Source organism: Eleginops maclovinus, chromosome 8, assembly GCF_036324505.1.
Source record: "Eleginops maclovinus isolate JMC-PN-2008 ecotype Puerto Natales chromosome 8, JC_Emac_rtc_rv5, whole genome shotgun sequence".
NCBI classification, from domain to species: Eukaryota; Metazoa; Chordata; class Actinopteri; order Perciformes; family Eleginopidae; genus Eleginops; species Eleginops maclovinus.
The window spans coordinates 1,375,260-1,388,398 of record NC_086356.1 but is presented as its reverse complement, the minus strand read 5'-3'; the positions used below and the strand labels follow the sequence as shown (position 1 = coordinate 1,388,398).

Genomic DNA, 13,139 nt, shown 5'->3' with positions numbered 1-13,139 from the left:
AAATTAAAATGTATTTGAAAGTGATTGCGTTATTAGTCATATTTAAATATCTTTTCACTCCTTTCACTCTTTCACATTTCTGTCATCTACTTCCGGTCCAGAAGGGGGCGCGGTGACGCGTTTGCGATTACCCAATTTAGAACGAAGAAGAAGAAAACTAGGGCCCGTCACTTCCGGGTAAAAAGAAAACACATGTTGGCTGAAAACCTCTGAAGGTAAAGTTGTTTTTAGCCTTTATTTATATTTGTTATTCGTTTTATTCTGTTGGGAAATGTTCTGATACACTATGTTATTGTTTAACGTTCACTCACTTGCTCAGAAAATGCTATCATTCGTTAAAAACTGATGAAATGCTATGTTTTTGCTAACATGCTAACAGACGTTTCCTTAGAAAACAACAACAACGTTATTTGTTGTTATTTTTATTTATACTATGCAATTATGTTTCACAAATGCTGGTGTTTTCCGACACAAGATATTTTTTATTTATTTATTGTCATATACAGAATGACAGGCAGTTGCACTGAGCACTGCTCAGATAAATATCAAGAAACTAAACAAACAAACAAACAAACAAACAAACATGTGGTTAAAAACTAGAAGGTGATCAGTCCAGAAGGTGTGTTCAGCTCCTGAATTTTGTGTTTCTTATTTTGTGCTTCAAACTCCTGAATATTACTAGTAAATAGTGGTAATAAGTCCTGTTACCACAAAATACTCCAACGATCAAAGTGTTTGAGTAAAATGTACTTTAAGAATAAAGTAGATATTTTATATTTTATCCGATTTTTTAAATATCTATTTCAAGGTATTTTCTCCATAGTACCCATCCCAAGTATTTAGTTGACTTGTTCTCTTCTTTGCTGTTTGTTAAGAAACACGTTATGTATTTGCAGTGCATTAAATATGTTTTATTGACATTTAAAATATTACATTTTCTGTATAATATTTTGTGTTTTCGCCTGGGTAATTGTGACATGGCATTTTTTTGTCAATATTATTAATATTATTTTGTAAATTATTCCATCTCAAATATACTTTCCATCCCCTGAACTTCAGACAGAAGCTGCAGGCATGACGAGGTGGGCGAGAGCGAATAATGTCCACAAACACAAACCGTCTGAAGCCACTCCCTGGAGTCAGCTGAGGGAAGGAGGAGGAAGAGGAGGAGGCAGAGGAGGAGGAAGAGGAGGAGGTGGAAGAGAAGGAGGAGGAGGTGGAAGAGAAGGAGGAGGAGGTGGAGGATGGGGAGGAGGAAGAGGATGGGGAGGAGGAGGAGGAGGAAGAGGAAGAGGAGAAATTAGGGAAAGAGAGGGTCTCCCAGGCAGCATTAAGTACGGAGGGATCCAGCCTGGAGGATCGGCCATTAAGAAGCCGAACCGTCCGAAGAAAGAGTACGACAACGAGGACGTAAACGGCTTCCTGGAGTTCCTGCAGCAGAGTGGACAGCCGCTGCCGGGGATGGGGAGAGGGGGGAGGCTGGGGGAGAGAGGGGGGAGGCAGGAGATGCAGGAGTTCAGGGAAGAGGTGGAGACGGCGCTGAAAAAAGACAGAAGAAGGGAGGACCGGAGGGTGAAGAGGCAGGACAACAAGAAGAGCCACATGGTGAGAAGTCTTTTAATAAGTAAGTGCTTCTCTGGTTTAGGTCCTGGTTCTGATAAAACACTCATCACTCTCATTGCTCCCCCCTGCCCCCCCCCCCTCCAGCTGTGCTTTAACTGCAGGAAACCTGGTCACGGTTTGGCCGATTGTCCGGAGGCCGACCGGGACGAGGAGATGGGTCGAGGCATCTGTTACCGCTGCGGCTCCACGGAGCACGAGATCCAGAAATGTCGAGCGAAAATCGACCCGGCGCTGGGTGAGGACACACAGAGACGTATTTCTCTGCTGGACCCTGAAGGCAGCATCTCCCTGGTTCAATTAGATTTCTCCAAGAGATTTTTTGGATTCATTCATTTTGGATCAACATTATTGTTGATCCAAAATGAAGTCCAAATCTGGAAAGAAAAGTCAAATATGAGGAAAATATTAAATGCAAAAAAATATATAAAATAAAAATCCAATCTGAGGAAAAAAAATCACATTCAAAGAAAAAAGGTCAACATTTGAGAAAAGTCAGAATTCTGAAAGAGAAAAAAAGGGTCGTAATCTGAGAGTTTTCGGACAGCAGCTCTTTACTGACCTGTCTTCATCTTCAGGGGAACACCCGTACGCTAAGTGCTTCATCTGTGGGAAGACGGGCCACCTGTCGCGCGGCTGTTCTGATAACCCTAAAGGACTTTATGCACAAGGTACACACACATCCATCACATTATGTATGAGTTTATTAAATTGCACAGTTGTTTAAAGGACGGTGTGTGTGCAGGAGGGAGCTGTCGAGTCTGTGGCTCAGTGGAACACTTTCAGAAGGACTGTCCGGAGCACCAGGCTGCAAGTGAGTCTCTTCTCCTGTCTCTTCAATCTGCTTCCTGTGTGCTAAAGCTCTCCATGTATTTAATCCGTCTCTCGTATTGCAGGTAACTCGGTGACGGTTCCCTGGATGTCGAACAACATGAGCGCAGACCACGAGGACGTCCACGTTCCCGTGAAGAAAAGCAAACCCAAACAAACCAAAGTGGTGACGTTCTGATCCGAACACACTCTCACTGCATCTGATCTGCATTCAAAGGACCGAGGACCGTTCACGTGCAGATTAGAGGTTCTCCAGTTCCTCTGGTTCTCTCTGTGTATATTTAATATCCGTTTAATAAATTGCTGCTTCTGTATATTCACGGTGTTACTTTGTTCTGGTGCTGCAACAACAACAACAATTATATAAATAAAAAATAATATATAATTAAAGTTTACAAATAATCTAAAAATACTAGTAATAAATATAAATGAAGATGTATATAAAAATGATGTATAATATTAATTAATAAATAATAATAATAATAATACATATAATGAATAAGAAACTAAAACTAAATTAAATAATACGGATCATAATTGAATAAATAATAAAATCAGGAGTTATTAAAGAAATATATGAAAATGAAATAAAATAATTATTTTGCAGAAGGGTCAGGGGCCAAAAAGTAAGGAAACGTGGTTATTAAATGAAGTATTCTAAATGTTAAAAAACTCCCAAATGATAAGACAGGTAAGATTGGTAAGACTCTAAGTAGGTACTATGCTAATACATATTATGTTGGTTTGTCAAATACTTATTTTATTAAATACCTATGAAATATTTAGGCATTTACAGCCTTTCTGTATCTGTGATTTTAGATTGTGGGTTCTTTGCTGGTGTAATGTGAGGACCTGTCCACCAGGGGGCAGCAGTGACTCAATCTGCTGTTACAGTGAAGAAGAGACAATTAACTAATAATTACCTAAAAAATACCTTTAAACTAACTTAGATGTGTTCTGAAATTCTAATTAAATGATGCGTGATGATCACAAATGACAAATGATGTGTTTTCTTTTAGCTTGCGTGTTGTTTTACAATTTCTCTCCATTTTTGTTGGTTTTCTTGCAGCTTACATTAATCATTCTGACCCTAAATGTCTAAACTTTATCCACAGTTTTTTCTCTCTAAAAAAAGGAGAAACATACCAAAGAAAGTGTGTTTTTATTTAGTTTTGTTGTGTTTGTCATTAAAACCTGACTGCAGTGAAAACAACAAACATAAAAAGTGGAAAATGACAGCGGGGGAGGAGAGAGACTTATGTGACGGATTCATATGAATCAAACAGTCAACACCCTGTGTGTGTGTGTGTGTGTGTGTGTGTGTGTGTGTGTGTGTGTGTGTGTGTGTGTGTGTGTGTGTGTGTGTGTGTGTGTGTGTGTGTGTGTGTGTGTGTGTTCCCCTGGAGAGTGTGTAAAGAGCTATTGCATCACTGATGACGTGAAAGAGTTTCTGCAAATTCCTCTTCTTTGGAAAGCGATCCTCTCGACAGCAGACAGAACTACTCATACCTGTGTTTGAGAAAAAAAATGTGTTGCAAGAAGGATTCCTAAAACAGGATCCAAAATATTTTATTCGTCCAACAGTGGGAAATAAGTGGCATCATTATGAAAGTTAGTGAACATATAAAAAGCAGACGCCAAGAAAAACATTAGCAGACCGTAAAAGCTGTTTTATTTCTCAACAGTCATTTTAGCCTCTCGAAAACGACCAAGCGTTTCATCAGTACTTGTGCCAGGTCTGGAAGTCAATGGTTTTCCTTTGTTAGCCTGAAATAGGGACTCTTTAAAGTAGAGACACTACATACTGATATACACCTGAACATCAGCAGGAGAGGACTCTTTAAAGTAGAGACACTACATACTGATATACACCTGAACATCAGCAGGAGAGGACTCTTTAAAGTAGAGGACACTACATACTGATATACACCTGAACATCAGCAGGAGAGGACTCTTTAAAGTAGAGACACTACATACTGATATACACCTGAACATCAGCAGGAGAGGACTCTTTAAAGTAGAGACACTACATACTGATATACACCTGAACATCAGCAGGAGAGGACTCTTTAAAGTAGAGACACTACATACTGATATACACCTGAACATCAGCAGGAGAGGACTCTTTAAAGTAGAGACTCTACATACTGATATACACCTGAACATCAGCAGGAGAGGACTCTTTAAAGTAGAGACTCTACATACTGATATACACCTGAACATCAGCAGGAGAGGACTCTTTAAAGTAGAGACACTACATACTGATATACACCTGAACATCAGCAGGAGAGGACTCTTTAAAGTAGAGACACTACATACTGATATACACCTGAACATCAGCAGGAGAGGACTCTTTAAAGTAGAGACACTACATACTGATATACACCTGAACATCAGCAGGAGAGGACTCTTTAAAGTAGAGACACTACATACTGATATACACCTGAACATCAGCAGGAGAGAACTCTTTAAAGTAGAGACACTACATACTGATATACACCTGAACATCAGCAGGAGAGGACTCTTTAAAGTAGAGACACTACATACTGATATACACCTGAACATCAGCAGGAGAGGACTCTTTAAAGTAGAGACGCTACATACTGATATACACCTGAACATCAGCAGGAGAGGACTCTTTAAAGTAGAGACGCTACATACTGATATACACCTGAACATCAGCAGGAGAGGACTCTTTAAAGTAGAGACGCTACATACTGATATACACCTGAACATCAGCAGGAGAGGACTCTTTAAAGTAGAGACTCTACATACTGATATACACCTGAACATCAGCAGGAGAGGACTCTTTAAAGTAGAGACGCTACATACTGATATACACCTGAACATCAGCAGGAGAGGACTCTTTAAAGTAGAGACACTACATACTGATATACACCTGAACATCAGCAGGAGAGGACTCTTTAAAGTAACTCAACATTGACCTCTGGTTTTATACAGGACTCTCTGATGATTTAGCTGCTTGTCTTCTGGTGAGTTGCATTAATCAGAATCAGAATACTTTATTTATCCTGCAGGGGAAATGGGTTTCACGATAGTTGCTCTATTTAAGGATAAAATAAATAGAAGATATATTTAAACAAAGACTCATTTTGGAGTAAACATCCCATCATTGGCACCGTGTTTTTAATGTTCCACGTCTTCCCGTTGGATCCAAAACAAATCAGTGGAATGACTTGCGGAGGAAATGCCATTTCATTATTAATGAGGCTGTATTTTATGTATTTGTTCTGGTTCTGAATGCTTTCCTGAATTTGTTTTTGCTCTAAATTCTCCCCACTTTGTTAAAAGTCAATTAAAATGTGGGGGTCCGGCTCCTGGAGGTTTCCCTCAGGAGACCCCGGCCATGTTTCTGGTTTCCAAAGAGCCTGGTGCGTTCTCATGGAGGAGAAACTGCAGCCAGACACACAAACTGATTACACAATTTACCCCAAAACTGTGTGTGTGTGTGTGTGTGTGTGTGTGTGTGTGTGTGTGTGTGTGTGTGTGTGTGTGTGTGTGTGTGTGTGTGTGTGTGTGTGTGTGTGTGTGTGTGTGCGTGTGTGTGTGTGTGTGTGTCATAACAAAAGCACAGAGGGCTCATTCACTGATGTCTCCTGGATCCAATTTAAGAGGAGCTTTGCGGGGGTCTATTGTCTTTCTGCTGCAGGATTGCCCAACATCCTTTCTCCGTCCTGTCAGGAACATTTTCGAATCATCATAGTCTTCCCACAACGACGTCTACGATGCAGAGCCGTCACTGAGGATCTTTTGTCTGCTTAAACAACACGATGCAGTCGGTCAACCACTTTGGTTCACTCTGAAATATTGAAGACATTTCTTCCATCAGGAGGAAATGTCTTCAGAGGGGATGCAGATTTAGAAACACAAATCAGAACTCATGCAGAAACATCTGCAGCAGCTCTTCAACACATGCAGCATCTAGAGAACATTCAGCAGAGGAGACATGAGCAGTTTGCTAAAAGCTGCAGAAACCAAACACAACGGAGACCAGGGGACACTAAAGAGAAACGCACACAGCTGGAGACCAGGGGACACTAAAGAGAGACGCACACAGCTGGAGACCAGGGGACACTAAAGAGAGACGCACACAGCTGGAGACCAGGGGACACTAAAGAGAGACGCACACAGCTGGAGACCAGGGGACACTAAAGAGAGACGCACACAACGGAGACCAGGGGACACTAAAGAGAGACGCACACAGCTGGAGACCAGGGGACACTAAAGAGAGACGCACACAGCTGGAGACCAGGGGACACTAAAGAGAGACACACACAGCTGGAGACCAGGGGACACTAAAGAGAGACGCACACAGCTGGAGACCAGGGGACACTAAATAGAGACGCACACAGCTGGAGACCAGGGGACACTAAAGAGAGACGCACACAGCCGGAGACCAGGGGACACTAAACAGAGACGCACACAGCTGGAGACCAGGGGACACTAAACAGAGACGCACACAGCTGGACACCAGGGGACACTAAACAGAGACGCACACAGCTGGAGACCAGGGGACACTAAAGAGAGACGCACACAGCTGGCGACCAGGGGACACTAAAAAGTGACGCACACAGCTGGAGACCAGGGGACACTAAAGAGAGACGCACACAGCTGGAGACCAGGGGACACTAAACAGAGACGCACACAGCTGGAGACCAGGGGACACTAAAAGGTGATGCACACAGCTGGAGACCAGAGGACACTAAAAAGGGATGCGCACAGCTGGAGACCAGGGGACACTAAAGAGAGACGCGCACAGCTGGAGACCAGGGGACACTAAAAAGGGATGCATACAGCTGGAGACCAGAGGACACTAAAAAGGGATGCGCACACCTGGAGACCAGGGGACACTAAAAAGTGATGCACACAGCTGGAGACCAGGGGACACTAAAAAGGGATGCACACAGCTGGAGACCAGGGGACACTAAAAAGGGATGCACACAGCTGTAAGCTAGCTAGCTAATGTAGCTAACCGAGTCATTTCAGATATCCTGGGCGGGCGAATAATCATCCCCGAGGTTTCCTGTTTGTTTAGGACATGTTTGACTCTGTAGCTGCAGTTGCAGCTGGCTTCAGTTTTCCATCACAAAGTGTTGCTTAATCCAATATCTCAGACACAGGAAGCGTCCCCTCAGTGGGACTGAATCTTTCTGTTGTTGGTTCAGATAGGTCCGTCAATGCTAGAGCTTCTGGACCCACTGGAAGCAGCCCTTTTAACAGTAAATACCCATAATCCCCTCCATGTTACCAGAGCCCACTTTCTGCCCCTCTCTGTGGCCCCCGCTCTGGAAAGTAGGCCAGCCCTAATGAACTTCTACCTTTATGGACTGCATTGTGTAACTGTTTAACTGGAAGAGGTTGCTTATGTAGCAAAACTTCACAGTAACATCACGGGTTAATTGCCTTGAGCCTACCCCCCCCCCCCCCCCCCATTTAAAATGACTGTACTGGACTCTAATGGAAACCTGAGTGTATGAAAGCTTCTGTGCCGATGGTTAGCTTCAAACCAGTCAAGCAAATCTCACCGAGAAGAGATGCCAGATTAAAGCTAAAAGTACATGTTCTCTATCTGCAGTCCCTGAGCAGGTACACACTGAACACTTGTATAATTTACTCTAAGGTCTTAAAGCTGCACGAAATATTTACAAAACAAACACCTTCGAATGTCTGAAAGAGAAAGAGCCAACAAACAGAGGAATCCAGAACAGGACGGGAGTGTGAAGGAGCTTTCAGTCAGCAGCTCTCCTCAGGCGCACACTTCCAGGAAACGCTTGTTACCTCAACATTGAGCTGGAAGTCATTACTGCAGGATCTTAGCCCAAAGTGCTCAAAGGAAGGATCCCTGAGTGGTGAAGAGGAGGAGATGAAAGTGAAGAGTTAATGACAGAGAAGCTGAAGGCCCCGTGTGGATCTGTGACGAGGGTATGGTGAATAATAAGGCCCTCCGGGGAAGCCAGGGGCCGCCGGGAAACATGTCTCTGTTTATGTGACATCGGACATCAGGAAGGTCTAAAAAAGCTCGGGGTGGGTCCGCTGTACCGTCAGAGTCTCTTTCTCATTAAACAGCTGTTGGAGTAACTTACTGTCATTCCATGCCATGGATGAGAGAGGGAGGGAAACCTTTTGGCTTCTCAGCTTGGGTTTCCATTCTTTCAGTCATCTTATTTCTCAGTGAGAAAATAAGTTTCATTTTTAGTGATGGTTTCTTTACTTGTTGCCAAACAAAAGGGAAACTGGAACAGAACAGGCTGATGATCAGACATATGTTAACCGTGGACAGCATATACAGTGGGGCAAAAAAGTATTTAGTCAGTCACCAATTGTGCAAGTTCTCCCATTTAAAAAGATGAGAGAGGCCTGTAATTTTCATCATAGGTATACCTCAACTATGAGAGACAGAATGAGAAAAAAAATCCAGGAAATCACATTGTCTGATTTTTAATGAATTTATTTTCAAATGATTGTGGAAAATAAGTATTTGGTCAATAACAAAAGTTCATCTCAATACTTTGTTTTATACCCTTTGTTGGCAATGACAGAGGTCAAACGTTTTCTGTAAGTCTTCACAAGGTTTCCACACTGTTGCTGGTATTTTGGCCCATTCCTCCATGCAGATCTCCTCTAAAGCAGTGATGTTTTGGGGCTGTGGCTGGGCAACACGGACTTTCAACTCCCTCCAAAGATTTTCTATGGGGTTGAGATCTGGAGACTGGCTAGGCCACTCCAGGACCTTGAAATGCTTCTTACGAAGCCACTCCTTCGTTGCCCTGGCGGTGTGTTTGGGATCATTGTCATGCTGAAAGACCCAGCCACGCTTCATCTTCAGTGCCCTTGCTGATGGAAGGAGGTTTTCACTCAAAATCTCACGATACATGGCCCCATTCATTCTTTCCTTTACACGGATCAGTCGTCCTGGTCCCTTTGCAGAAAAACAGCCCCAAAGCATGATGTTTCCACCCCCATGCTTCACAGTAGGTATGGTGTTCTTTGGATGCAACTCTGCATTCTTTCTCCTCCAAACACGACGAGTTGAGTTTTTACCAAAAAGTTCTATTTTGGTTTCATCTGACCATATGACATTCTCCCAATCCTCTTCTGGATCATCCAAATGCCCTCTAGCAAACTTCAGACGGGCCTGGACACGCACTGGCTTAAGCAGGGGGACACGTCTGGAACTGCAGGATTTAAGTCCCTGGCGGCGTAGTGTGTTACTGATGGTAGCCTCTGTTACTTTGGTCCCAGCTCTCTGCAGGTCATTCACTAGGTCCCCCCGTGTGGTTCTGGGATTTTTGCTCACCGTTCTTGTGATCATTTTGACCCCACGGGGTGAGATCTTGCGTGGAGCCCCAGATGGAGGGAGATTAGCAGTGGTCTTGTATGTCTTCCATTTTCTAATAATTGCTCCCACAGTTGATTTCTTCACACCAAGCTGCTTACCTATTGCACATTCAGTTTTTCCAGCCTGGTGCAGGTCTACAATTTTGTCTCTGGTCTCCTTTGACAGCTCTTTGGTCTTGGCCATAGTGGAGTTTGGAGTATGACTGTTTGAGGTTGTGGACAGGTGTCTTTTATACTGATAACGAGTTCAAAAAGGTGCCATTAGTACAGGTAACGAGTGGAGGACAGAGGAGCCTCTTAAAGAAGAAGTTACAGGTCTGTGAGAGCCAGAAATCTTGCTTGTTTGTAGGTGACCAAATACTTATTTTACAGAGGAATTGACCAATTAATTCATTAAAAATCCTACAATGTGATTTCCTGGATTGTTTTTTCTCATTCTGTCTCTCATAGTTGAGGTATACCTATGATAAAAATTACAGGCCTCTCTCATCTTTTTATATGGGAGAACTTGCACAATTGGTGGCTGACTAAATACTTTTTTGCCCCACTGTAAGAAGAGGACCCAGTCAGCGTGACGTCAACCATTGGTTTTTCGACAAACATTAAGAAGTTTGGCATTTTCATCCTCTTTGATCTTTGGCCGTCACAGTCTTTGTCTCGAGCTGTTGCCATCGGGTTTTCCTTTCAAAGGGGACTTTAAACCAGCATGTGAGACCATCAACCTGTCTGAAACTATTAGATATTTACTGAGAGCATGTTAAAATAGGGTCATTTTTTCATAGACTTCTATAAAAATGGACAATATTTGGCTTCAATCGCCTCCTGGTGGCCCTAAGGTTGGTGCTTGACTTTAAAGAAACCCCAAAGCTTGGTAGAACCTACGAGGAACGATGCAGGGAGATAAAGGCTCTTGTTTTTAGACGGTACATCCTTCAAAGACTCTTGAAAATGATTTTGAGGCGTGTCTCAGAGGGTTTTTCTTACATTTTTATGGTAAAATCAGAAAACTTTTGAGCATTTCTGGTTTATTTTGTAACAACATGTCCTGGTCCTGGTGGAATATAGTTCAAAATCAGATTTCCCAGCTCATTACAAGATCTCATTTATCTAGATATCCCATCCTACCACGCATGTCTCTTTCAAACAATAAAGCTTAGGCCTTAAAACTGACCCACCAGCTCTTATAATGGTAGGACTGGTTTGAAGTGAATACATGTGACCTTTCCTCGATGTTCAGAGTTACATTGTCTGGGTTTTGCACTTCTTGTAGGTCCCTTTGGATAAAAGGGTCAGCTAAATGTGATGAAATGTAAAATGTAATGCAGTTGGATGTTAAAACTTGAGCTAATGCACAGAATTTCCCCTTTGTATTCGTTTGAGTTCCTTTAAAGACATCCTGTCAACAGTTTGTAGCTGAGATCTGGAGGACAGCTGAGGTTCAATGTTATCGTATCTTAAAGAAATGCCAAACCCACTGTTCCCATTGGACTCCCACCACAGTCCAGAATCACACCCTCCTTGTGCCAGACTAAATAAATGACCCAAAGAGATGTTGACCTTCTCTATCAGCAGGGCTGGATCGCTGTGAATAACCCCTTTATTCAGAATCATGTTAGCCATCGTATCAATGTCTCTCTGTTGTCTGACTGGTTATTATCCAGCGACGGGACAATGGTTTTCTCTGTTTGAAGTCATTCTGCGTCTCTTTGTCGTTGTTTTGCACCTTTTAGTTGACTTGATGTGTCTCTATGAGGTCATTTTAAGTCACGTTCTGGTGTTTCGTGTGTCTTAATACTCAATTTGTGTCTCTCTGAAGTCATTTTCTATCTCTTTGTGTCATTTCTTGTGTCTTTGTGTTTATTCAGTGTATCTATCTGGTAACTTTGATCCCCTTTTGTAGCACGTTCAGTATATCTGGCTTGAGAAAAACCAGAGAAATTATAAAGCAGAAGCGAATCACATCTTGAGTAACAAAGCTCCTCTCATCCAATATAAAGAACATTTCCAGGAATACCAAAGCAGTTTGACATGAGTCCAGCACCTACATTAGTGAAGAGCACCAGAGAAAAGAGCTTTGTTTCACAGAGATGTTGCACGTTACAATCAGATGTAAAGCCAAGTCTAACAATCTGTTCCGAGGCCGTGCTCTCTCCAACATTATAGCAACAAACCGAACAATTAAAACAGAAACACAAGCAGAGACTTGTTTACTCAGACGTCTGGAAGACAGATTGTGTGATTGAAGGAAGATTATAAAGGCCGGTGGGCAGGATGGACGACTGACAGTTTATCAAAGCTAATTAAACACAGACGCTAAAACATGCTCTGTAGGAAAGCATTGAGTACTACTCTAAAGAGTCCTCTCCTGCTGATGTTCAGGTGTATATCAGTATGTAGAGTCTCTACTTTAAAGAGTCCTCTCCTGCTGATGTTCAGGTGTATATCAGTATGTAGTGTCTCTACTTTAAAGAGTCCTCTCCTGCTGATGTTCAGGTGTATATCAGTATGTAGTGTCTCTACTTTAAAGAGTCCTCTCCTGCTGATGTTCAGGTGTATATCAGTATGTAGAGTCTCTACTTTAAAGAGTCCTCTCCTGCTGATGTTCAGGTGTATATCAGTATGTAGTGTCTCTACTTTAAAGAGTCCTCTCCTGCTGATGTTCAGGTGTATATCAGTATGTAGTGTCTCTACTTTAAAGAGTCCTCTCCTGCTGATGTTCAGGTGTATATCAGTATGTAGAGTCTCTACTTTAAAGAGTCCTCTCCTGCTGATGTTCAGGTGTATATCAGTATGTAGAGTCTCTACTTTAAAGAGTCCTCTCCTGCTGATGTTCAGGTGTATATCAGTATGTAGAGTCTCTACTTTAAAGAGTCCTCTCCTGCTGATGTTCAGGTGTATATCAGTATGTAGTGTCTCTACTTTAAAGAGTCCTCTCCTGCTTTTGAGCCTTAAATCAACATCAGACACTGTTTAGTAGTTTCTGATGGACATCCTGTGATAAATTAAAAATCGACATGATGAGAAAAACTAAAAGATAAACAGGAAGGGATCAACTAAAACCTTTAAGCAAACAAAACAACAAAGAAAAGTTGATTACTGTTTTTCTTTCTCAGTAGCTTCCACCTCTTCAGGGTAGAAAACACAGCCAGAATAATCTCAGGTAACTCTCTGTGTTTAAATGCTCCGTTTTTCCTGGAGAAAGTCTCTGTTTGTAGATCTTGGAGTAATCCCATTAATACTTCATTTCCTCTCTGCTGTTTGCTTCCCTAGCCTCTGTGATGAGGAAACCAAACCATCGCGATGAGGGATGAAAGATAACTTTAAAGTGC

General features: G+C 42.3%; 1 protein-coding gene across 2 annotated transcripts; it reads left to right on the top strand.

The window, feature by feature from the left end:
• The first annotated feature begins 106 nt into the window (after nt 1-106).
• On the top strand, nt 107-2,767 carry zcchc9 (zinc finger, CCHC domain containing 9). Of its 2 annotated transcripts, none has more exons than XM_063888933.1 (6): nt 107-215; nt 1,060-1,605; nt 1,708-1,858; nt 2,199-2,291; nt 2,366-2,434; nt 2,517-2,767. In XM_063888933.1, exons 2-6 carry the CDS (start codon nt 1,075-1,077, stop codon nt 2,627-2,629), a joined length of 957 nt encoding a protein of 318 aa, XP_063745003.1. In that variant the 5' UTR covers nt 107-215; nt 1,060-1,074; the 3' UTR covers nt 2,630-2,767. The 2 variants fall into 2 exon arrangements, with proteins under 2 accessions (XP_063745003.1, XP_063745004.1); XM_063888934.1 differs by having other exon boundaries at nt 189-215; nt 1,064-1,605.
• Nucleotides 2,768-13,139: the final 10,372 nt, after the last annotated feature.

Bases quoted from the DNA above. Each gene is read 5' to 3' on its own strand.
- zcchc9 (XM_063888933.1), top strand. From the start codon at position 1,075: ATGACGAGGTGGGCGAGAGCGAATAATGTCCACAAACACAAACCGTCT. The intron at 1,606-1,707 runs GTGAGAAGTCTT...CCCCCCCTCCAG, and splicing joins ACAACAAGAAGAGCCACATG to CTGTGCTTTAACTGCAGGAA. The intron at 2,435-2,516 runs GTGAGTCTCTTC...CTCGTATTGCAG, and splicing joins TCCGGAGCACCAGGCTGCAA to GTAACTCGGTGACGGTTCCC.